This window comes from Calliopsis andreniformis, chromosome 5 (assembly GCF_051401765.1).
Source record: "Calliopsis andreniformis isolate RMS-2024a chromosome 5, iyCalAndr_principal, whole genome shotgun sequence".
NCBI classification, from domain to species: Eukaryota; Metazoa; Arthropoda; class Insecta; order Hymenoptera; family Andrenidae; genus Calliopsis; species Calliopsis andreniformis.
This window is the reverse complement of record NC_135066.1, coordinates 5,284,638-5,310,313: the sequence shown is the minus strand read 5'-3', so window position 1 is coordinate 5,310,313 and position 25,676 is coordinate 5,284,638. Positions and strand designations below refer to the sequence as shown.

Here is a 25,676-nt window from a genome sequence, read left to right as displayed (position 1 = left end):
CGAATCTCTCGTTCGACAATCCCGTATGTGCAGCGTCCGCCCGCTTTTTCCCGGCCGCGGATTCCCCGATCCTACGATTCCGCGGGCCGGATTTATTCCGTCGAGATCGTCGCCGCGATATCGGGGGCTCTCCCGAACGGCCGCGACAAAACCTGGCCGCAATTTGGCACGGCGCGGGTCGCGCTGGCATCGACGGTAATGAAGATTGAAACGTTCTCGGGTCCCAGAGGGGCCCCCGTAGACGGAGCCGAGCGGAGCGAGAGACAAGACGCGAGCGAGCAAAGCGGAATGCAGCGAACGCGCGATGAAGAAGATTCCATAAATATCTGGGCTCGGCGCGCGGCGAGGGGCGTCAGGGGAGCGGGAGGCGAGAGAGGATGCAGCGAGAAAGGGAGAGAGAAGAGCGGAACGAGGAGAAGGAGCAAGAGGGATGACAAACGGGGGGAGGAGGCATGGTAGCCCGCGGTGCTGCGCTTCGTGCATTTAACATTTTCGAGCCAATCGCGTATTAGCATAATTACGTTTTGCAGGGGCCCGGTGCGCGGAAGGGCCACCTCTCTTTCTCCCTTTTTCGTTTACCTTCTGCCCTCGTCCCCTCTCCAACCCTCTTTCCCTGTCTCCTTCTCTCTCTCTCTCTCTCTCTCTCTCTCTCTCTCTCTCTCTGTGTCCCCCCTCCGTTTCTCTCTCCACGACGGTCCTCCGAGTCGCAGGCCGCCGTCTCTCTCCCTCTCTGTCGCGCTTCGTCTCCCTTCGACCCGCACTCGCGGCGGTACGTACCACGCCATCATCGGTTAGAGAGCGGTAAATTTCTTATGGGGTATTATGGCGCACAGTGCATGCCAACGGGATTCATACCGGCGCAACGCGCGGACGAACCTCCCCCTCCGAGCCGGCAGGAACTGGTTCTAACTTATACCTAGTCCTCTCCGTCAGGGACATCCGCGTGCTTCCTCCCCGTCGTTTCGGAGCCGTTCGACGTTTTTGCATGCGTCTCGGGAGACGGCACATCCGGGTTAGTGATCCTGTAACGTTTCTCTTCTGTCAGCGGACGAGTGCTTAGGTTTCGGGAAGGCATCTGTCGACGTTTTCGGCAACTCGCTGGTTGGAGATGAAGTTCGAGCGAAGCTTCGCCCGATAGAGCCATCTGGCAAGGCCTGACCCTAGACTTTCGGAGACCGCGATAGAAAAGTTTGAAGCATGGACTGTGTTTCAGGCGAGGGTGAGCTTAGAAAGATTGCAGTCAAGGTTGCTTCTAGTTTTCATGGACTAGTCAGTCTGGAGCTTGAATTTTCTGCGGTGGTTTCTGTATATGTATAGCGTTGGTTGGTTCGTCGAGTCCCGGAAACGAGGACGCGTTCGCGCGTACACACCCGGTATATGGACATATCCTGTGCGTGCCGTAAGGGGTGGTCAGGTTGTGAATCGGAGCCGCGCGAGAGGGACCGAGACAGACACCCCGAAACCTTCATTACCTTCGGCTTCAAAGGAGCCCATTGTGCCCGTAAATGGGGTTCGCTCTGCGCTCCTTTTTTTCCTTTCCTCGGTTCGCTCGTACGTACCCTGGATCCGTTCCATTCTTCGCCGCTTGCCTTTCCGAGAGCCCGTCAACAGAGGGAGGATGGCGGAAGGAGTGGCCCAGGAAGAGAGACACTTGCTCGTTCCTTCGTCCGATCCTTCGTTTACGTAAATTCCCGAGTAATTTCGGGGCAGGATGAAAGGGGAGCCTCTCGCGGCGGTATAATGTCGCCTCGTGCGGAACCTCCCCTGGCACGACATCGTCGGGGTGGGGTCGGAGGAGGTAGAGAAAGGAAGAGCAGAACAACGGGGGGACCGTTTAAGAAGTCTTTGAATCTAGAACTCGTTCGCGGCGTTCCCCTGCCCTCGTAATCGCGACGACGCGAATTTTCATCGCGGAGAAAACGCTCGGCTGTGGTATTTGCATACGGGTGGGAGGGAATTTCGAGAGAATGGGCGAAACCGCGGCGAGGATTTCTCTTGCGGCGCGAGCGGACAAACCGACACCCCCGTGTCCGCGGAGCTTGTTAAATCGGCCATAAAATGGGAATAATCTCGAGTTACAGGCGACAACGTCGTCGGGGTATCGCGCGCGACCATCGAGTTTCTTCTGGCGCTTGTACGAGCGGAGAGGAGAGGGCCACCTTCCGGTAATGGCGTTGCCTCCGGTGTCGCGTGTACCTCCAGGAACACGAGAAGTGGTCGCGGGGACGTAATGAAAGCGATACCACTCACAACCAACTCTACTTGCTTTTATTTAGGGGACTCTGGGAAATTTACGCTCGAGTTGCATGGAAATTTACCCCTGGATTTACTGATATTTCCCCCAATATGGTCGTAGTATTATATGTTCTACGTTGCATCTGAGAAGCGATACCTAGATCATGAGTATATCCCTTTGTGTAGGTAATATGCACTGAGTTATTGTATAGAGTATTTGTCATTTCTTTTTCAACTTGGAATTTCTTAGTTTAGTGGATGCTGCAAAGGTGGAGCAGAATTACTCATTTTATTGATTGGTAATTCCACCGATAATGGAGCTTTCTCTGTCAGGAAAAAGAAGAGGGAGGGCAGCGTGATCGAGAACGCCACTAGAAACGGCGATCCTTTGAGACACTCGATATTTTCCGTGCCCCCGCAATCCTTGCCCGTCTCGCGTTGGTAGCGTTCGTCGTATCAGAAAATCCGAGAAGGTAGTCCCGGCTAGGATGAATTAGATACCAAAGAAGTGCACCGTGTTCCATCTAGCGTATCCTTGGCTCTAGGACGGGGGGATATTGTGTCAACCGAGTGGCCGTGTGAACGGTGAAAGGATATGATACACCCCGAGGAGCAGAGCAACATAGCTAGTCCAATTCATACATATGCCCCAGTTTTCCCATTCCCAAAGTGGATCCATTGGACTCCCACACGACCCAACTCAAGTTTCCAAATTATCGAAACTTCAACTCTCCACCTCTCCAAATTTACGTCTACCTGAAACTTCAATTTACAGTTTCTCGAAGCTCTTTATTTCTTTAAATGTTCTCAATTCTAAATTTTGAAAATGTGTATCTGAACTCTGCCCGACATCGACATGTTATAAAAAGGATATTAGTCCAAGTTTCTCCTGTTCTCAGATTCTCCCTTATTCTCGAAAGTACCTTTCGTATACATTACCCAAGACTCCAGCCACCCAGAAATACACACAGTCGCATCGAACTAGTAATCGGCGGGAGCGTGAAAAAAAAGTGGCTCGATATTCGTGTTCCCGCGCGCGAGGGTTCTCCGGTCGGTGTAGGCGAGCGTCGAGCAGGGCCAGGGTCCTTTCGGCGGGCCAGGCGGTCGGTAGAGAGGGAAAAAGGAGAGAAGGAAAGGATGGGCCCCGTTTCTTTTCTTCGGTGAGCATTGTCGGCCGGTTCGACTCGACTCCCGGCGGATCAAATTCTAACCAGTCCGGCATTATAGCCGCTGTCCTTCGAGCTCCTCCGCCCCCTCTCCCGCCGCCCTTTCGTCCCCGCGTTAAAGAGAGTCTAGTCATCTCGAGGAGGCATTGTGTTACGTCCCGTGGCACGGTCGCCTCGGTACTTCGGAGAAAATTCTGGGGAGGCCTGGTATATGAGAAGCGTCGTAGCTGACCCGATATGTCCGCGGTATCGGCCCCTCTTTGTCAGGCCCTTTGGGCGAGCCGCGCGAATTTCCCATGGAAACGAGCCAGCAGGGCCGAGAGATACGACGGGACCCAGAGGCCGTGAAATATCGTGCGCGGCGTGGAGAAGGGCAGCGCGGCGATCCGCTCGAAAGAGGATCGGGATCGCGTTCGATCAACGAGCCTTCCTCTCCTCGCATACGCTTAACGCATGATAAACGCGCGCATTGTCTACGGTGTCGGTGCTAGCCGCGGCCTTCCACCATTGGTCGGTGCCGCCTACGGCAACCATGGCCCTCTTCTCTATTACATATAAACGCCTAATAAGAAGAGGGCCGTAAGTATCGGCTAGGATGGGTTGCCGAGGAAGAAGCTCGAACAGGCCAGGAAGAGGCTGCGAGTACGCGCTTGCAACCGGAGAGGACACGCCGCGCCGCCTCGTAATGCGCCAGTCCTTCGCCACCCTCCCCCGACCACCTCTCTCTCGTCCCCCCGATCGTTCGATTTACATATAACAAGATAAGCGTTTTTATTTGCTTTTGCTTATATAATACATTTTTTCTAAACCGAATCAACCGGGACCAAGACCATGGCGAGTCGGTCGATGATAGCGGAGAGGGGATCGAAGGGGAAGCGGGAGAAGGATGAACCGTGAGGAGGACGGTGGTGGACCGGGTATCCTATAGGCCTGTCAGACCTCATTTGCATACATAACATTCTGGTCGACTGGACACCGGTCAGACCTCCTCGCTCTGTCCTTTTCCCGCTGCTCGCCGCGGATGCAGCGGGCCTTGTTCCTCCCTGCCGGACCGCTTCCACGGCCTCGAGATGCAACGAACTCCTCGACAGCCTCTCCTCCATCTTTGTGTATCGATACCAGCGTGTTCGCATCGCTCGGATCTTTCGGTGTCTTCGGTTCGAGGTGGAAATACTGGGTGGAATGGTTCGCTGGGATCGCCGTGCCTCGGATTCGACAATGGTCTGGGAAACGATCGGAATCTGGGTTTTGGGGATGGGCCAGTAGTATAATAGCTTGACTCTGAGAGAAGGTTAGGAGAAAACATCTCTTGGAATGGGAAGTGTAGGTGAACTCGAGGAGTCTGATTTTTCGAGTCAGAGCTCTCTTTGCGAATGCACCGTGATAATCTAATTTATATAATGACCTGGAGGATTTGATATGATCTCCAGTGAGAAGGAGAGAGCTTCAGTTATACCTGCCTGAAAAATCTGTAAATAATTCTGTAGCATGAAATAACAGCCGCATAAGTTATTCTATTTTTCTTTATTTTCGGTTACAACACATCATAGATATAAATCACTAGATATAGTAGGAAGAGTAAGAATTAAAGGATGATTTGATTTGATTTGCAGGTCCACGAGCTGTGCGACAATTTCTGTCACCGGTACATCAGCTGCCTGAAGGGCAAGATGCCGATCGACCTGGTGATCGACGACAGGGAGAGCTCGAAACCGCCAGAGATCGGGAACGGTTTGGACGGCGGCGGACCGAGGAGCACCGCCGACAGCACCAGCCACACGGACGGAGCCAGCACGCCGGACGTCGTGAGTACCTCACCATCGTCCACGTCTTATTATCCGCACGACGCGATCACTCCCCACCACCACCATCACCATCATCACCACCACCACCAGAATAATAATAACAATAACAATAATAATCACGCCGGTATCGGCAGTACCGCCACCACCACCCCCCTGCAACTGAGCCAAAACCAAAGCCAAAACCACCACCCTGCGCCGCAGTCGAACACCACCACTACTACTGCTATTACCCCAAGTAGCGCCGCCACAACTCCCAACTCCCTAAAGCGTACGCACCAACAGATGATGATGGCAGCCGCGGCGGCATCCGCGATGGCCACCTCGCCGCACGCAGCCGCATCCGCGCCCCCAGCGCACGCGCACGCCGCCCTCGCCGCCTACCACAGCATCAGCTCGGCCGTATATCCGTGCTCGTAATAGCCGCGATTTCCGTGCCGACTCCGCGTAGACCTTTTCTCTTCTAATCGCCCTTCTACCCTCTGCTGTCTTCTACTTCTCTGCGTCTTCTTCGTCGTCGTTCGAACCACCATTCTTCTCGCGCCGTTTGGCGTTACGAGTCACCCTCTTCCTCGAGGTGTCTCTCTTCGTGAATCGCTTCTCGAATCTGACCGACTTCTAACTCTTCGTCGACCACCTGCCCGCCTCGCAAGTCTTCTCGCCGCGTAAACTGTCTTCGAGGAACATCGCGAGATCGGTTCATCACCCGCGATCGTTGCATCCTCTTCGTGGTTACAAGATGCACACGAGGGCTCAGGAGGAAACTATCGAGAACTGCACTCGAGGGAAGATGTGTAACCTAGCACCTAGGGCCGTGACGCGGACCAGCGCGAACAACTGTTCTCTGGATCTCCGTCAGCGCGTCCTCCTTTCTCTGCCACGTGTCTCGAGGGTCAGGGTGTCTCGTTGGGTCGTGGGGTGTCGATGATACAGGCCGCGGACTGTTGGACTGGCGCTACTTGTCGGCATTTCCAGTACGTTGCTAACGAGTGTCTCGTACTGCTCCGAGCGAAGGACGAGTGTTACTTTGTTTGGCACTTGGCTGGCTTTTGAGTTCATTCACGATCTATTATTTTTTCTCTCTCTCTTTACTTCCACTCTACTTCTCTCTATCTCTGTACATCTCTCTGTTAAATGTTGCTCAAGCCGTAGAACCGATCCACATTCGTAATGTACATAATTCCACACGTAATTCAGCCTCGTGTTCGAGCCACTTCCGGTTCGACGCGTTACTGATCGCGGTGAGGTCCAAAGGAGCACTGGGTGCTAGGTGCCCGCTTCATCCCTCGAGTTCGCCATTCCGAGTCGACGGAGCAGAACGGTCCACGGCTCGTTTGCGCGCACGGTCCACTCGTGCAGCCTCGATTACGTAAGATCGCGGCGTGTTAGCGGAGAAGAATGCTTCTAAATTCGTCCCGAGCCAGACACGCCGGCCGACCGACGACATGTTCCGCTTTCGAGACACGTTCGGAGGCACCTCCGAGTCCCGAGTCCGTCTTTCGACCCAACCAGCCGCGCGACGAGCTATTATAGCCCGCGAACGGGACCTTATGCAATCGGTGCTCTTCTTCCCGCGGGATCGTCGCGACGCGAGCACGTGGACCCGCGCGCCACGTGCTGCATCGACACACGGTCGTGTCCCCCCTTTTCCTTCCGCGACTTCCTGCGAGGTCTGCACGCGGTGCGGCACGGATTCGCCGAGCGAAGTGGGCATTGAAGGGCGCGAGACGTCGTTGGGCGAGGACACGCGGCTAGGGCGTGGAACGAGATGAGAGATCGTTTCGAGGGCTTCTTTCGCGCGATTCGACGCGTCTGACGCTTCTCGCTACTTTCACTTCTTTATTGGTTGACCGTAGATCATTTCGAGTCGTGATTATTAACCCTCTGGGGAGGGTCGTTTTAGGATATCTAGAGCAGATTTATTCTGTTCGGTTTGACGATTATTGATAGCTTTCATACGAGTGACGGAGAGAAGCGAATCGCGCGGAATTCTTCTTCCCCTCGTTTCCCAGATCGCGAGCTTTCTGTATCGGTAGGAGAGGAACGAGAGGTCGCTTTCGGGCATCGAGGCGTGAGCGATTAATTAACGAAATATTAACCGTGATCAGGATATACGTAATAGGATTAAGGCTTCTAAGCGTGACAAGATCAATTTTGTGTCTATTTTTAAACGGAACGGTTAACTTAAGAGTCGCGTGCGTGCGAGTGTGTATGATCGAGAAGCATGAGAAGGATCGGGTGAGAATGCGGATCCACGTTCGTGAAATCGTAGCGGAGGTAGACACGTATGGTTTCTAACTTATTAGTAGCTTCGACTAGCGGTAAATTCGAGACGAAAAGGACACGAAGGGACAGTTGACTAGCTGTGCGAAGCCCTGCTTGAAGGTACGCCATAGATCCTCGTAGACTATCGAAATTTCATTACCGACAACCTTTGCACATTTTAATATCAGACACTCTAGAGGGAGCTTTCGGCATCCTCTGAACAGTCTTCGATGGTCTATCGTACCTCGAGTAGGGCCCACCAACGCGCCCGAGGTAGCACGGAGACGCGCGAAGCGGCGAAAAGAGACAACCGAGCGGGATACCCAAGAAGTCGTGCGCGAATTGAAGCGAACCGTACTAGGTCTCGGTACTCGTAACTAGGGAGTTGTGTGAGGTACAAGTCCTGGCCGGCAGGGCGCGCGAGGTCCACCCCCAATCCCCGTACTTAATAACCCTTGTACTCTGCTGAAAACGACTGAAAAACCTAGGAACAGAGGGGAAGAGAAAGGGAGAAAGGGCAACCGAACGAGAGTGCCCCCCAGCTGGTGCCCGCCATGGAGCTCCTTGACCCTGGAATTAGCATTTCCTACACGCGAGAATCAGCACACGCGACACACGCATACAAACACGTATACAAACACGTATACAAACACACAGAGGATAACCTATACACTCAAAGGATCTCACATGTACACAGAGAATCGCATAGACACACAGGTACACGGGACACAGTCGTCATGAATCATAGCAGTACACGGGAGACTCTTACGCGCTCACACGCGAGCACTCCGAGTCGAATCCATAGGTAGACGTACACGGTTCAGCAACAGTGTTATACACCGACACGACACGTACGAGAGAGGGAGGCTTATTTGCGTAAGAGGGAGCGAGGATACGGTGTATATGTACCGCGCAGGGTCCACGGGGAACAAATGTTGGCCCCACACGACAGGTACGTAACACGGAAACAGGGTGAAGGGCGCAGGGCACCAGCGGAGAGCGATCTCCGTTCGAGGCTCCGATCGTGAGATACGCCGCGCAGATATGCTGGCGCTGGCTGATTGCGATCAGAGAAATTGAACGAACGAATGCAAGGAACAAGGGTGTACGGAGGTCGGAAGGTGGGCTTCGGCACCAGCCGGTCGGAACCCTAGTTACGAGTGCCGAACCTAGGGCCGAGGGACCTGCACGAAAAAGGTCCCTCGGCTGTCTGCTTCTCCGAGACGACACACGGTGGAGTGTCGAACGGATGAACCACACGGAGCGATGGAACTCGAAAGGGAAACTCGAAGTAGATGGAAACACGGAGAACGCCCCAGTTGCAACGCGTTCTCCAACCCTTCGATATTACTATCCAAGATACACCGCACTAAGAGCGATCACGACGCTCAAATTGTACCATTTTCCTTCTTTTTTTACCAATCGTCGAATTGTACATTTTTGTATTCGTGTTGATTCTATCTAGTGATCGGGGAATGATGAACGAACCTCGTTTCCCCTTTTGTACTTTCGTTTTCGAGCCTGCAAGTACTTAAAAGAATGGAAGGATATTAATACGGTTGAATTACGCTTAGAAACGAGGGCTCGACTGGACGTGTCGCGTAGCGTCTTCTCGAGCGCGACGAGCGGCTCCGCGCGGTCGCGTGAGATCGCACGCGACCGAGCGGAGATGAGGAGATCGGACTAAACGTGAATACATAGTGCCATAGGTGCAGAGCGAGGCGCTCGCGTGGCGCCCAGACTGTGTACTTTAATTAACGATAATCGGGTTCGAAGCGGACGGAGCCAAGCATCGAGGACCATAATCATGCAATCGTTTGAGGAAACGCGCGACGTTACCGGGAGAGAATCGAGTAGATTCGGGTGATTCTCGCTCGTCAGACAGTCGGTTCTTACCGCGGGCTCGTTTCGGCCACGGTCGCGATGTCGCGGGATGCATTTAGAGAGGAAGGACTGGAGTTTTATCTCGGACGCATTTTATTTTAGATATCTCGCTTTTCGACGCCGCGTATGCTCGCGACAGTGGTCGAATCGGGTCGGAAAAAAATACTCGCTCGATGCGAGACTCTGTGTCTCACGCACTCGGTACGTTTTATTAGCTTTTTTCTCGGCGAGGCGCGTTCGAAGCCTCGACTGGCTCGATCGGACCTCGAATCGATCCTTCGAGCCTCGTCGACGCTCGAGTTCGTTTCGGTCGAGAGAAAGGAACGATCGTTTGTTGAGGATGTCGCGTTTTTTTTTTTTTGTCTTTTTTGATAGTGTTACGTTTTTGTTTCGTATTGTTTCTGCGGTTGTTAACGTTTGATAACGAGAGGTGGACAACGCCTGCGTCCGCGCGAATTTCGACCGCGACCGTTCTCGGGGCGTTCGATGGATCGCGCGCGCGCGCGCACGGTTGCATACACACACTCGCCGTTTCAATTAGCCGAGGCGCCCAATTATAGACACGCGCCGCGGAGAGACGAGTATTCTCGTACGCGTCGACGGACATTGTGCATGTATGTGTGTTTACGATTACAACTTTTACTAGGCTTAAGGGAAACTCGAATGAAAGGAAGTTCAAGCGAGACTATTGCTGATGATGAGGATGAGTACGGAGGAAACTCTGCCGAACATTGTATACGACTAGCATTACATAGCGATAATATATTACCGATAATGATACTTGTTTAAACTATTGTCTCAATCAACGTATTTTCATTATAAATAAATGTTAGTCTTGTTGAGTTAAAAAAACGAACAGAGTACTGCTTGGTAATTTCCACCAGATACGCGTCGCGATATCTCGAGTTTGCGAGCCTAGCTCCTTTCCTTGTGCATGCAGAACACCTTCGTGTCCTTTTTAATTAAAGCGTCGACGCGGCGATTATCGTTCGCGGATAACGCGAGCCGATCGACGGTCGTCGTAATTGCGCTCGGGCTAATTAAATTCGCCGAAAATCACCTTGAGAACCGCCTTGCCGGATCGTCAACGACGTCCAGCGATGACAAGGCCATTCGTTGCGTTTGAGCACACGATGCTCGCAAAAGTGAATCGAGAGGCGAACAGGAAGCGATCGCCGTGGGATAAGAGGCTCGTCTTGTGCGCGTGTCCAAGGACGAGCGCTTATCGGTCAAGGGACAAGGATATCGATCATCGAGGCGAGCCAGGAACGTGGATGATTCCCAAAAGGCAGAGGCGGCCGTCGACGAGGGAATATTAGCCGAAGAGCACTCTCTTGGCCTCGCAACGCCGCGGCCATAAATCTCGGTTAACCCTCCGCTAATAAATATTTAACCCTTTAAATTTGCAACAACCCTCGGCTTGTAGCCATTTGCATAAGACTTCTATTTCATTTACACATCGCATAATTGAATATTTAAATTCAATTGCCCGCCGTTACGCGCTCGCTGTTCCGAGCCGCAAAACTGCAGTAAAACTTGTAACGGGGCCACTTTCCACCCCCTCCGTCGTCCCCACGAAAACCACCCCCGGTTCGAGCCGCGTCTAGCATTCTCCGCGGCGCGATCAACCCTTGGAAAGTGGTTCGAGAATATTTCGCCTCGGGGGACCGTCGAGGGACAGATTCTTCGGGGTATCGGGAAAACGGGGATGTTCCTTTGCATATTTCTAGCGGGTTTTTATGCCTCTGTTTTCCTCGACGGCCCTATCGCTTAAACGATTGTGGCCCATAGTCTATAAAATAATCGTTTCAGGCTTCCAGTGAATCTGCTCGAGTTTTGAAAAATCCTCCAAGGGATCAGAGGTGCGATCGTCGCGTTCCAATGGCCAAATTAAATCTTCCTCCACCCCTTGTTTTTCCGCTCTCCTCTCCCTTCCCCTCGACTGCCTCCCCCTGTCGCTAAATATTTTTAGAAGCATTTCATCGGGTGACGAGAGCGCGTACGCGCCACGTGTCGAGATCCGCTCGTGTTTCGTGGTGAATGTCCTCGCGCCTCCTCGCGCCTCCTCTCTTCGTCTTCTTCTTCCTGCTCTTCATGGACCCTCCACCGTCTGCGACGAGATCTCCTCCACATTCTCAGGACGACATCTGGCGTCGTGGCACGTATATACGGCCGTTAGCACTTTCACGAAAGGGATTACCATTGTCACGTTATTCATGCTAACGATGATCGGCCGAGATCGGTCGCGACGATAATCGCCGTGTCACTAAAATCGAGGAGGCGGTCATTGTGAGCGACATACTGACAGCATAATAAATTATCCTCTCCTCCCCCCTTCCGTTTGCTATCTCGTTCACTCGTAAAGGTTTTTCTCACTGTCGTCGACACTTCTTCTTCTTCTTCGACCAGCGAGACGACGGATACGTGTAGCGTCGTAACGCGATACATGACGCTCTGGCACACCCGTTCCGAACGATAATCGTGAAGACAGACACCGATTATGCGGCCAAGACTCTGCGTCGCTCTTTGGGTACCGTTTATTGGACCTGTTTCGCAATTTGCTGGTACCTTGAAACGTGAAACGCTTCGATTCCGCTGTTGGGGACCGATAGAGTAACCAGTGGTAGGAAAGGTTGTGTAATTTATTATTATTATGTTTATTTTTTGGGCAGGGCTAATTCTAGTCCCTATCTTGGTGGGTTGGTCAATTGAGAGGGGCACCTAAGTATATAATGGAGAGTCTGCAAAAGAAGAAGATTCTTATACTCTTCTTCTTTAATATTACCTCCTACTTCACATTCAACAACACTGTAATACTATGTTACATAAACGCGAGACTTCAATTTCCGAAATCTGCAGTTTCAAAGGAATCAGTTTCTTTTTACAAGTAAAAATACTCCATCATTAAAGAGTTAACCACTCTATTTCCGTCGACCCATATTTCCTCCCCAACTTACCCACTCCAACCTACCTGAAATTAGCAAACTCTGAATCTTGAAAAAAGCCAAACCTCATCGAACTTCAACAACGACTCAGGCAATAATTTCCAAACTTAGGCACAAAGTCTCTCAAACCAGAACCTGTTCAATCCCTCGGTCGTTCTTTTATCCGCGCTTCCCGACCGCAACCGCCGCAAAGGAAAACCCCTGTCCCCTTTGGGGGAACCGCAAAACCGCTGTGCAAATGGCGCGCACAGAGAGCGGGGTTCCCACACCTACGACTCGCGCGCTGGTTCCTCAAGGTGCGCGCAGCGTGGCGCGCTTCAGGTGCACCGCGATAAGTGTAACGACTCCGTCGACCAATTGCGACAGGCGGTATTGCTCGCCTTGGAACCGCCCATCCGGTGCGGCTGAACGACGACGTCGACGTTTCGTCGTCGTCTTCGTGCCCCGTTCCCGCCACTCGATGCGTCGACGTCCGCCACCCGCGCGTACGTGCGTGCACGCCGAGCGGAGGACGTCACGCGATGTCGCTCGTAATCTCCTCGGATCGTGGAAAATTACCGCGCGGAGGAGACTTCGGTTCGCGATGGAATTCGCGCACTCGTGAAGTGATTGTAAGCTGTTGCGAATTGATGGAGTTCCGTGAGTTGGTGTTTGCGTTGAGCATGGAATTTGGGGTTCGAGGGATTCTTCGGGTTCGGTGATAAAGCGTGCTGGATATTACAGTAGCGGAAACTTTATGGCGGGAGATTAATTTTATTGTGACGGGGATTCTGGGATTCTATTACCTATGAAGAATTCTTAATAGAAGTGTGTAGAGAGTTTACCGAGGTTTTCCATTTACGTATTTCGTATCAAGCATAAAAAGTTGAGGCTGTATAGATATTGTGTATCTCAGTATATCTGTGGATTAGTTCGAGTCCGAGTAAGATTTTTGTGCGCTACTAGTTATCGTGTGTAGATAACACGAACCTAGATAAAATAATGGGCTTTCAGTGAGAAATAGGTTCAAGAAATTTCAATGTTTTTGAAGTTTGTTGGTGAAAGTTCTGGTTGTCGATCAGTCAGGGACACTGAAACGCGAGACATCCGATAATTACGTCGCTCCACCAGCCCACGTTAGCTGGGAATGTATATTTTCATAATGTAATATCGTTGCGCCACTTAAGGGTGGACTTTCTTTTCTGGAGGGTGGTCGTGGAGCGGATGCCACGCACAGCGGGCGTCAACAGGGGGAACCATGACGGCGGAGGGCGGCAGGAAGGGGGAGAAAGTGCGTTGGAGGGTGTTTTGCTGGTAATTGGTGCCAATTTAATCCTGCCCTTCGCCCGACGTAGCCTGTATTAACGCTAAGGGAGGAACAGGAGCCGCTGACGAGGGAGGGCGAACCGTTCGGTGCTAGAGTTCGTCCACACCCTTCCCACGCCACCGCGTTCGAGGCCACCCCTGATTCTGCTCCTTCCACCGCGCCGAAAACACGCACGTCTATGGGGTGTTCTGGAAATAAGTGAGGAGACTTAGGAAATTTATTCTATTCGCGTGGGGACTGAAATTAGTTATCGTACAACTTTTATTAGTTCTCTGTGGCGAAGACTAATAGATAAAGAATTATTGAAGTGTGTTCCTAACTCTTATTTCTTCGTTAACTGAGTAGGTATAGCATCACGATTTCTGTTTCAATATTATCTAGTTCATAAATTCTAATTCAATAGTATCATCCATTAGAAAATTAAGACACATCTAAACATAGAAGTCTTGTTTTCTGTTTCCATCTCAAGAAGTTAGTGTTTTATAGCATATGGCCATATTAATCGTTTCTCGTCTCTAAAGCAAGTAGAACGATCTTATTTCGAGGACACCCAGTATAAATACATGTATCCACGAAAAAGCGCGACTGCGACCACGCCACGTGCTCGTGCGCGCCGAACTGGGGATGAGTGGCAAGAACACACAAGCACGCACAATCGTGCGTGGTTGTGAGAGCCCGCTAGGAAAATATAATTAACGGTAATCGCTCGCGTATATGGCTCGGATTAACTTCGGAGGGGAAGCGAGAGGGGGCTGGCCCCCGCGTCAAATTCTTCGGGGTTATCGGATCGAATGAGTTTTCCTACGGGATTACTGGGACCTGGCCTCTGTTCGCAGTGGTCGAGCGTCGGTTCTGGAAAATTGCTACTGTCGATGGAGGAGTGTCTGCTGAAGGCAGCCTTCTCGATTCAATTATACAGTTTATAATTTATCGAATGCAATAAGGATGGGGCAGTGTGAAGTGTTTAGTATTTCTTATGTATATGGGGTGGAATACGTGGAATCGTCAAGCAATTAATTCGATTTTATTAATTTTTTAAGATTCGAAACTCTAAACACCAATATCTCAACAATAGAATCGCATAGCACGTAGTTTTTGCTTACAACTACAGCTTCGATACCACACATTCACTAAAGGCGCGAAGGAATGGCTGACACAGTCGTTCGAGAGTGCTGAAATCGAGTGGGCAAGTTGGCCTCTCGCTGGCAAGGAAGTCGTAGGACCTCGAGGGGTCGTTCTCGCGGTCGATTTACCCGAATGCATCCGGCATGCTCCCTCTCGATCCCTCGAGCGGTTCGACGAGTAAAACGCGTACTCGCAGGGAGGCAGAGGGGCCACTCTGCGCTGATACAAGCGTGTTCGCACGTACACAGCGGCGCGCCACGTCCCTCTGATCCTCTAATAGGATTTATGCGAGCGGGCTCGATTACCGCGGTCAAGGATACGCAGCAGGCATTCTCTCGCGGCGTTAATTCCGCGACACGACGCTCGATTAATAGAGGGAAAAAGCAGTGGGAGAAGAATCAGAAGAACGAAAGAAGCAGGGCGAGGTGAGAGAAGGGGAAGAGGAAATCACAAAGGTGGCGAGGTTCGATTTGGCGTCGAAACGACGCAAAAAGGTGCCACGACACGAAGGACAGGCGGTCGAGCAAAGGAACGGAATGTACTGGAGCGAGCGTGAAGCGGCTCGTAATAGCGGGAGAAGTGGTGCTTCGTCAGAAAAATCCCAAGGAGAACCTGGCCACCGCGGAATCTACTCTCGCGGGCAAAAAGCGCTCGCGCGCGCACGTCCGCTGGACACACGATTCTTTCGGAAGAAAATCGCGAGGGAGCACGTCTCGCGCCTCGGCTCCAGCAATAACGATCGAATCCCAGGGCGTGCAGAATAACGCGGAGCTGCGCGCTCTCGCAGGCCGATCACGTAGCCGCGTCGTTCCTTCGCGATCGTATATCTAACGGCGCGTCACCGGCAAAAATCTTCGGCAAATAGTTTTCTTCGCACCTCTCCGCCTTCCTTGCTTCTCGTCCCCTCGGGGAGGAAGGAGACAGCGAGACATCGGGCAGAGTCAAGCAGCGTCAAGCTCGTTCGCGCCTACCCTCTCCCTTTTCGCGAGAGATCCGCGCGGGGAATACCGACAGAAGGGCCATCCGGTGGTTTCTCGGTTTCCGCGCGGCGGAATGTACATCTCCTCTCTGGAGGGTTCGCTGGGAGCAGAACAGCGCGCGATTTCTTCTCTTTTGCGCGCGGCCCACTCGGCCCACTCGGCCCACTCGGCCCACTCGGCCCGTCGGCGCGCGAGCAAACGCGGTCGCCTCGGTTCTCTTATTTGGCGGTCCACGGGTGGACCGAGCGGATCGAAGGGCGAACGAACGCGAGGGGTGAGAGGAGGACGGGGGAGAACGGGGGATCAGAAAACCGAGGAACGAGACCGAGAGGGAAGTCCTCTCCCTCGTCCTCCGTTTCTTCTTCTTCTTCTTCTGCTTCTTCTTCTTCTTCTTCTTCTTCTTCTTCCTTTCATGCAAGCCGGCCCGTTAATCCTCCACGGATCCCGGCAGGATCCCACGGAGATGCACCGAGGGAATTTGCATACAAGATCTTCTGGCATCTCCTCCTCGCCCTCCTCCCCGTCGTCTGGCCTGTTCGCTGTCCCTGTTGGTCCTCGGGATCAGCGACGCGCATCCCTCTCGCTTCTCGTCGCCATCGCGACCCGCTTGTGCCGCTATTCCTCCTTCGACTTCTTTCGGTTTCACCTCTTTCTCCTCCTCCTGGCCCCGCGAGCCAGGAGGCTCGTCCCTTCGAGTCGCGGCGAACGAAAGCCTGTCAGGGTACGAGCCAGAAACCGATCCGCTGTGGAACAATGGAGAGGACTCGAATTCAAGGTCCACTGTGACCTTGACGACAAGGTTCGTGGTTGGAGAGCGTCGGGAGGGGACGCTGTGGAGGCTGAGGAAGATTTTGCTGGTTATATAACGCTTTTGTTGGTTGATGAAATAATGAGAAGGGTGTGAGATGAAAACGTTTGCAATAGCGTAGGAATTCTGTAGAGTTGTCAGATCTGAGTTCTTTATTAATTAAATGAAGAATATTTAAATAGCCCGCGCTAGAAGTCGAGGACTCTACTTGGTTGTTTCGACTGTGAAGATTTGAGCTGCATATGAAGAATATTAAAGAATAATTTACAGGGATTTGCGAACTGAATTATTTCGAAATTTTTATGCGCTGGTATGTATTTCTATGATATATAATATTATTATACTTATATACTAATATGTATATAATACTGATTAGAATTACATCAGCTGCGAATGATATTTCCACAAGAAATGAACTCTTTATTAGCGATAATTAAAATGTTACAGAGCGTTCTTTTGAAACAAGAAATCGCTTCAGAGATAGGAGTCTACTATTTCAAGCATTCCGAAACTGAATATAGTTCCCAGTCGCAGAGCTTTTATTTCCGCTCTCCTCGCGTTAAGTACCCATTCTCTACGTACTAAAACGGTGGATTGAATTATCCTCCATACGTCCCACATTCTTCCACTCTATCTCCGAGCCTAGACCACGAAGCACCCATTGCCCTGCAGATACAAAACGATTCTGGAATCCTCGTGTTCCGTAAATTATTCTCGATCCGTCTGATGTTTTCGCCCAGAGCCGAACGATAACCGTAACCGTGTTCCCTGAGTGACTGCCAGTGGCTTCGAGAGTCACGATGAGTTCGTTTTTCGACCTCACTCGGCTAAATTTAACCCAGCCGACGCGGCCTCAGAATTCGTTCGGCCTGAAAAAGGGAACGAACCGAGAATCTTGGAAACCTTGATGCCTCGAGATGTCCTATCCTCCATTGAAACCTTTGTTAACAGTTTTGCGATCCATCTGTCGTGGTTCGACAGGAAATACGTTCGTTTTCTCTGACCCTTCGTCGATTTTCCTCGGTTTCGTTTTATCGTGCCCGTTTAATCGATCGGATTCCTCGCGAGTCGATCGCCGAGATAATCGGCGTGTCTCGAGAGCTCGACGACGTCCTGGTGTTAAGTGCTACGTTTGCCCTCTGCGTGGCGCTGTCTTGTAACACGTCAGCGCACCCTGATTTCACGGGTGGAGTTCAGGCGAGCGTCGCGACGGCCGTGTCAGCTGACGAGCCGTGTTCGACAGCGGCCAGCTCGTCGATTTGCATTACGTCCGTCCGTCGTCCAAAACGAAAATCTGGTCCATCGTTCAGGAACGACCTTAGCCTTGTGCTCGGTTTCGCGAATAGAATCGCCTCAATTAACTCATTCGAATTGAATCGACTTTCCTTGGTTTCCATTTGCTCCTGCTCACGGTGTTCCAATTCCAGCTGATGAGTTCTGGCCACTAACAACAGACTGATCCATTCTTTCCTCTTTTTTATCTACTGTTTCGACTATTCTAAGCGTTTTCATTCAGTCTTGAAGTTTCTGTTTTTAGTACTCCTTTTCTTTCATCTCGAATTTCGCGTGTTTTGAATAAATCCTTCTTCTCCTCGTCAAAAGAGAAAGCTTCTTCCCAGCAATTGACGATCGTGTAATCGCGACAAGATCACCGCGGGAGCCTGGACCGAGACGAAAGTCTGCTCGTCACGATTCGGTGACAAAAGGAGGAACGAAACGTGGTGGCTCGTTGCTTGAACGATGGCAATCAGCGTTGGTCCTCGCGCGGATTGAAAGACGCGCCGCTGAGAGGATCAGTCACTCGGTGTGGTGCGAACCACGTCCACATCGCGACACAATCTTTTTCTTTCTCTCCGCGTCGCGTGTGGGCGTGAACCCCCTTTTCCATGTCGGCTCTGTCCTCCGAATGAGTTCCCTGTTCGAGATCACGAGAAAGGACCTTTTTCTCAACGGTTCCATGCTTATCTGCTCTCTTATCTAGAGTCCTCCGCGGCATATCTGTGCAAGTTTCGTAAGTCAATGAGATAGAGCCGAGTGCTTTCTTCGATGGAACAGTCCTGTTTAGGGAGTGTTATGTATCTTATGTGATTATTTTTTTCTTTTTTTGTATTTTTTGACAAGTTACGTTTAGTATTAATAGCCTAGAGAAGTCTAGAAAGGTCTAGAGTAGTATAAAGAAGTCTAGAGCCTGAAATTAATTTCTATGATGGATTAACAGTGATTCATTCAGCACGCTACTTTACGAAGAAAGAAAGATAGAAGATTGAGGTGTAGTCAGTTCACGAACATCGGTGCAAAGAAAGTTGCAAAGAGTTTCGCAATGAATTCTCTGTCTTCGCCTTTCTTCGTGCTGTGACTCGGATTCGACTCCCACGGTCGTCGTTTTCTCTGAACGGCAAGGAAACGTGCTATCGATGCACCGCCAAGACGCATTTGTCATTCACAAATAGGCGCTAGATCTCGTATGGCCATGAGTGAGAATGAAAAGGAACAACCGTCGAAGCCTTTCATTTCCATTTATCTTCGGCAATGGGCCCAGCATCCCCGATTAGGCAGATAAGCTCAGCCGGTCTTGAACTCTTGTGGTGAGAACTTTGAAAACTTCGTTTTCCACTTCACGCTTTCAGGAAGAAATGAGTAGAATGGGACTTCGATTAATTCACTTAAAATCAACTTCAGAACTAGGTATTCTTCTGGCATCTAATGCTTTAAGTCAGAGTTACTTAATGCCTTATTAGCCTAGGTTCTACCATAACACAAATTCATAAAAATGACAAAAAAGAAGAATAGAAATCCTAGTGACTCACTTTCTCTGTTCTCACCACAGCTCCCCCAAGACGGTTCGAATCCAAAAATCACAGTCCCCATCAATTACCTCAATTACCTCAGTCCTACTCCCATACGAAGAAACCTCTCATATATCGCTTATCTAGCAATCATCCTCACTCAGTAACCTAGGGTTCTCTCAATCCAATTATCATCGCCTCGATCAGTGCCCTCTGTAGAGCACCTAGCTAGAGAACGCAGTAGGAGTCAAGTGACCAGAGAAAATAGGTTGACGAGGCGAGGAGAGGATTTCTGTTTTCTCATCGGGAACAGGGGAGAGACGGCTCGTGAGCAGCCAGGTAAGGCTGAGTCGTCGGGTGAATGCCGGCAGGTGTGTCAACGACTGTTGCAACGCATCCTCGCGGCAGCGTTTTGTTAAGTGCTCGTTCGCGTGACACCGAGCTTAGGATAAACTTAGTAACGCAACTTAGAATGCCCGCCGCCCGGTCTTCTTCGACTCGCAGAGCTAGCCGCGCGTGCATGCACGCCGCCAGAGGAGCCTAGCCTCCTTCCTCCTTCTCCCGTTTCACAAAGCATCTCCGTTCCACCCGTGCTAGAGATCGCGCGTGCGATTTTCTCGAACGAGCACGCTTCCCTTTTTCCACGCCGCTCGCGAGCGACGCCCTCTGCCTACGAAGTTGGCGGCTCGTTTCATCGTCTACGCGTCGCCTACTGTGAATCACAAGTCCCTTTTAATTGAGGATTTATAAACGCACTCGCCGAGGAAACGTTGACCTAAGCGCGGCTAGCCTCTTCCGAGCTGCAACTTTTCTGGAGATCTGAGTTTCTCGACGTGGCGGAGTACCTATAGTGTTTTATCGTGAGCCTGGGAATGGTTGATTCGTAGTGCATAAATCCTGTGTCTATGTAGAGTGAAACAGTGTAATATGGAGGATGTAATATATGAACTTAGGAATAATTGATCTGCAGTGAATTATTTACCTGGCAGATATCGATCTTGAGTAAGTCTTGAATACAGGAATAGTATAGTCAAACTGAATTGTAGATCTATAGTCGATCCAAAGAGACGAGGCTGGTTGTATGTAAACAAATGCACATGGGTAGGGCAAAGACAGAGACAGTCGACGCAAGACGCAGGATAGGGACAGGTCTCCATTTCCTGACTCGACTCGTTGGGCAGACTATGGAGATGATTGAGCTAGAGGGAGTTCTTGAAGCAAGCTAATTAGGGTATACCTGAAGTCTAGGTATGATTGACCTAGCCCAGAATACTTACCTATAACTCGAATAAATTTAAGAATACTCAAGTTAGACTCTATTTTAAGCTCAGTTTTGCCAAGAATCCTCTGAATCTTCCCCCAATTCGACCAATCAATTGTCATGGGTAACAGTGAGCAACAGTGGAGGGGTCCAACCCGTTCTGAATCACAGCGGCGGATCAAGCTCCCTTGCGCCGCTGTTTCTTCCTCTGCAGCGTGTTTTCTTCGAAGGCCAGGTACAGCTGCGCCCGCATACGGAAACCAGAAAGGTGCATCGCAGCGCCGAGAGTAACCCTCACCGAGTTTCTCGGCTTTCAGCCGTGGTTTTTTAGGAGACATGAAGCCAGGTGCGGCCAGGCCCTGCTCGGGAAGTCTCGCGCATAAAGGGGGAATACCTTGGCAAATCAGACGCTACGAAACGACTGAATTACGGCCAGCGATGTTATAAAAGAGGCCGCCTTGATCTCGTCTTACTCAACAACGACTTAATTGCTCTCGTGGCTGTTCCTTGTTTTCCCGCATATCAGCCGCGATTAAGGCTCCTCGAAACCATTAACTCTCGAAGAGCAATCTACAGAGATTCCAATTTAGCTTCTAATCTTAAAATTGACTGCATTAGACTTGTTTAATAGGTACTTAGTTACCCGTTTACATGTACTCTCAAGAACCATTGTAGCAGAATTCTAACTTCGAAATTACCCACATCCAGTGATACAATGTTCAACTCAGGAATCTTCCCCATTTCAGTAGATTCCACTAGAAATGCATGGAACTTTAATTCATACCTGCAGAAATAAACATTACTCACATTCACTCTGCTATGAGTGACACATCGAAGTGTTAAAAGCACATTCCTGAACTGCGAAATCCATCGAGGTTCAGGATATTTTTCCACGTGTCTCCTCTCGCGAGCCACGCCGCTAGATACCGGGCTGGCTAGTCGGACAGGGCTAGATGTTGTTTTGCAGCGCCGGAATAGATATCGGTAGTGGCTGGCGCGGCGACAGGGAACTGCCACTATTTCTGACGAGAGGCGTCTTGCCCCCGCGCCTTCATCAACGTCACCGTTCCCCGCCGCTCCACGCTGGCCCGAAGGTGTCCCCTGGCGCAAGGGGGAGAAAGGGGAAAGTCGCGCGAGAGAACTCGCGCACGTTAATAGAGGGCAGACGCCGAAGCGGCCAGGAATAACCCATCGGGATGTCACACTTCCATATAGACATCGCCGGTGAGCGGTTTCGCTCGATGATCTCGTTTATTCGCCTCTTCCTCTTGCTCTCCTTCTCGTTCCACGACCCTCGCGTTCTTCGGCGTCTCGGGGATGGATGCTGACGCGTTGCGAGAAGACGCTCACGATATGGGAACGCCGAGACGATGGAATTAAATGGACAGAGAGTTACGATTGGTGTTTGCTATGAGAATCTTTGGGGAGCTTGAATATATTATATACACTTGAGCTCCGATTTTGATTAAATAATGGAGGTAAGCCGAGGTGACGATAATTTGTGCCGTTTGGAACTGCTGATTCGATCCTGGACTTCTTCTGTCTAGGATATAATCTGACTCTTAGCGGGCTAAAAGGATATCTAGGAAGGGAGGATCGAAGAAGTTCAAGGATCACGCGATCTCAAAGAATAACAAGGGTTGACGATGTTGTTCTACCCTGAACCCGATTCCTTGGACAGGGCGATGAATCCAAGCATCAGTGAGCGATTACGGAGGTCAAGATGAATGGGGAGACGCGTAGCTTTGAATGAATCCGAGATTTATGAATCCACCGACGTTCTTCGTCGGTGTTTATCTTCTCTGAGCCCATTGTGCGCTCCAGAGGCCTGAGAGTCAAAGTTTCGTGAATGAAGCAGCGCCCAGCGGCGACAGAGATCGAATCGTTTGCACATCCATCTAATTTCTCGATCTTTTGACGCAATCCTCGGGTCGAGAGCTTCGAGGAGGGTCGTTTGTCAGGGGAGATTGAGCCAACCGAAGCGTCGATAGAACAACAGAGTTACTGCCAAAATCGTTGTTGTGTTTGTCGTGAACTGGGTTATTCTTAACTGACGATGCAAGGTGACTGAAAAGCGGGGAAGCATCAGGGTCGACCAGCCTCCACAAGTGTCCCTAGACACCTCGAACTCTAGTGGTGGCCGCTTTAGCGTGGCACAAATTTTTATCCACTTTGGTGTCTGATGTAACCTCAATCAATTTTTGAAAATCTGGTCTTGTAGTGAGTGAATTCTAATCCAAGTCCTACACGAGCTCACTTACATTCTTTACTGTTCCTTTCCTTAAATTTTCAGAAACAGGCCGCCTTGATACTTGTCCAGATATGGCCTCAGACTGTGGACGCTAAAGTGGGCACTTCCTAAATCGTCCAGTTTCGTTTTCATTTACAAATTGTCCCTCGTTCTCTATACCTCTTGATTACAATAGAAGCTCCAAGCTTCTAGGACTGTTTGGATTATTGAAATGATCCGTTTTCACATCCCGGGCGGAGGTAGCCCGTTAGGTACGCGTAGGTCGAGGTCGCTGTGTGTTCGAAGGAGCAGGGACGAGGCGCAGCGCGTGTAAAGAGAGAAACCCGCGCGCGGGGGAAACAATGTAGGTAACGCGGCGAAGGTTAGGGGCGTCGTAAATCAAGGGAACGAGCATCGACGCCCGTAAAGTCATCGGGGCACGATCACTTCTATCGAGGCTGGTGGGAGAAACGATTAGGCCGTGGCGGCCACGGGGCGAGAGGAAGACCCCGGAGGCCGAGCCTTCGTGTTCAAACATCCTCCTTTATTGCCCCTCTAAACTCCTCGGGACGATCCACGGATCGGCCGAATGTAAATCCGATCGTCGTTTCTACGGTCAGTCGGTTACGCCTTCGCACCTCGTTGCCTCGGGGTACATAGAAGCCTCCAATAGCAGAGGTAGCGGTAGAGGCAGTTGGTTAGACCTGGCTCGCTTCCCCTGCTTTCGGCTCCTCTCCAAAAATCCTCCAAGGATGGATCCACTCTTCTGGATAATCACAGCGACGCAACGTTCGGCGAAGGAGCTGAGGCGCGATATCTGATAGCGAGATAAAAACGAATCCCAGTCGTTGGTAATAGCCGACGGCGTAATTGCTGCCTCGATATTAGGCAAACAAGTGTCAGCGACGCGTGACGCCTCGATAAACCCGTAAACACGATAAAAGTTCTGCTCGCCGATGGAGGGGAAGTTATCTTTTTCGCGGCTGATTGCGCGCCCGCGGTGTATCGGGGTGACGCGCGAAAGCCCAGGAAATTTGCAATATTTTTCAATGGCGAACCCCGAGCAGACGATCCCGAGGCAGCGAGCCGTGTGAATGAAAAAGAGGGATTTCCAGGAAAGTAAGGGTGCCCATTTACTCCTTTCAACGCCGCGATGCTGAGGGAATCTCGATCTTCCCCGAAATAGACCCTCTTATCGATAACATTCGGGAAATAAGGCGATATTACCTGAATGCAATTTTGAATCGCGTTATCTCGCTGTTAAACAGCGCAATTATCGATAAAGCAACTCAGACACGTCATAAGCAGGTACATATCTTATAATTCACCCGCAAGATTCAAACCAAGTGGCCATCCACGTAGAAATACTCATTCCCTTGTAATTAATCGCCTCTAATCCAACGCATAAACTGGACCAGGATGTCATCCACCGTTTGGCAGTGTCCCGAAGCCGCGCGGCTCAAAGGGACTCCGAATCCAGCGTTCTCGATGGCAGTGAGGAGTCGACGACGGGCAAAGAGAGTCGGGGGAGGGCAGGGATCGCGGGCTAAGTTGGCGAGGGCCGGTTATTTTAATAACGTTATAATAAGACGTCGGGATTGATGCTGAACTATTCGCTGGCAGAGAGAAGCGAGCCGGCTGGGCGAAGGGAGGTCGCGCAGCGTGCGCGCGACGCGCTTAAAGGCCCACAGAGAGACGTCTAGATCTAAAGCCTGTCGCCTACGAGTCATTAACATACTTACTACCGTCCCCTCTCGCCAGGGGGGGAGGGTGGGGCTCTCGTGAGATCTCAGCCCGCGAAACTCCCTTTTTCCGGCGATAAAATTAAACGAGCCGATCTCTGGCGCACCAAGGTTCCCGTTTGTATCTGTCGCTCGCCGCGTGCCTGCCTCTTCGTATTTCCTACGCTGCCCGCGCTCGCCGATTAATTCGACGCTGGTTCGCGCGGATACTCGCCGCCCGTGAACGATGACAGACGTCGGGGTGACTTAATATTCTGGAGCGACCGCGATACTGTCGTCTCGGAATACGCAAACGGTTAGTTACTGGGACTGTTATCGAAATATCTTCTGTCGGTATTTTTTAAGTAGAGACGTGTTTATGGGCTGAGCGAGTCGGATTTACTTTGGGAAATTTACTCGACTTCGAACAGCGTGAATTCGTTACTTGAGGAAATTAAATGGTAGTAGTCACGCGGAGATACAAGGTGTACTCGAAGAAAGTGTTTTTGAGGATCAAGGAATTTAGCGATTTTTAGGAGCACTGGCTCAAATCATGGACAGTGAAATTTGAACAGACTGTGGAACATTAAAATCCAAGTAGGTACTTAATTCGCAAATTTTCCCATCAAAAAATAAACGTTGTTCGAAATTGTTTCTTTCGTGATGCCAAAAGCGTCGTTTTTCGTGGCCGAGTCGCCCCTCGATCTCGCAAATCGTTTATCCCGTAGCCAAGGCCTTCTACACGCTGGATATTGTATTACAGGGTTGAATATTTAACGAGGCCGGCGACACTTGGCACGAGGGGCAAAAAGTCAGAGGTCTCTTTCCACCCCCTGAGGTATATCCACCGCCCCTAATTCTTTTCGCCTCGATTTTCCCCCGATAGCCGTGAGGGCGAGCCTCTCCCTCCCCTTTTCACGGGAACACGACCGCGATACGCTCGTCTTATCTTTCACTACGTGTCGCCAATTTTACACTGGAACTCGACGCCTCCTTCGGAAGGTCGGTAACGTAGTTGAATTATTAAAGGCTCGGTGTTTTCTTCTAATGCATCGACGTGTTTTGTACCACTTACCAGTGTCCTTCGTTAAAAATTCACGCGACCATAGGCGGCTCAGCTGTCAAGGAGCCGTGAAATTTTCGTTCCGCGTGTAACTAGCTA

General features: G+C 51.0%; 1 protein-coding gene across 3 annotated transcripts in view; it reads left to right on the top strand.

Annotated features, from left to right (window-relative positions):
• Hth (Meis homeobox homothorax) overlaps positions 1-25,676 on the top strand; it is a 392,475-nt gene that overhangs the window by 44,608 nt on the left and 322,191 nt on the right. For all 3 annotated transcript variants that reach the window (XM_076379358.1, XM_076379359.1, XM_076379357.1), the window contains exon 6: positions 5,015-5,206. In XM_076379358.1, coding sequence (XP_076235473.1) covers positions 5,015-5,206 — 192 coding nt within the window. The remainder of the gene's footprint in view (positions 1-5,014; positions 5,207-25,676) is intronic.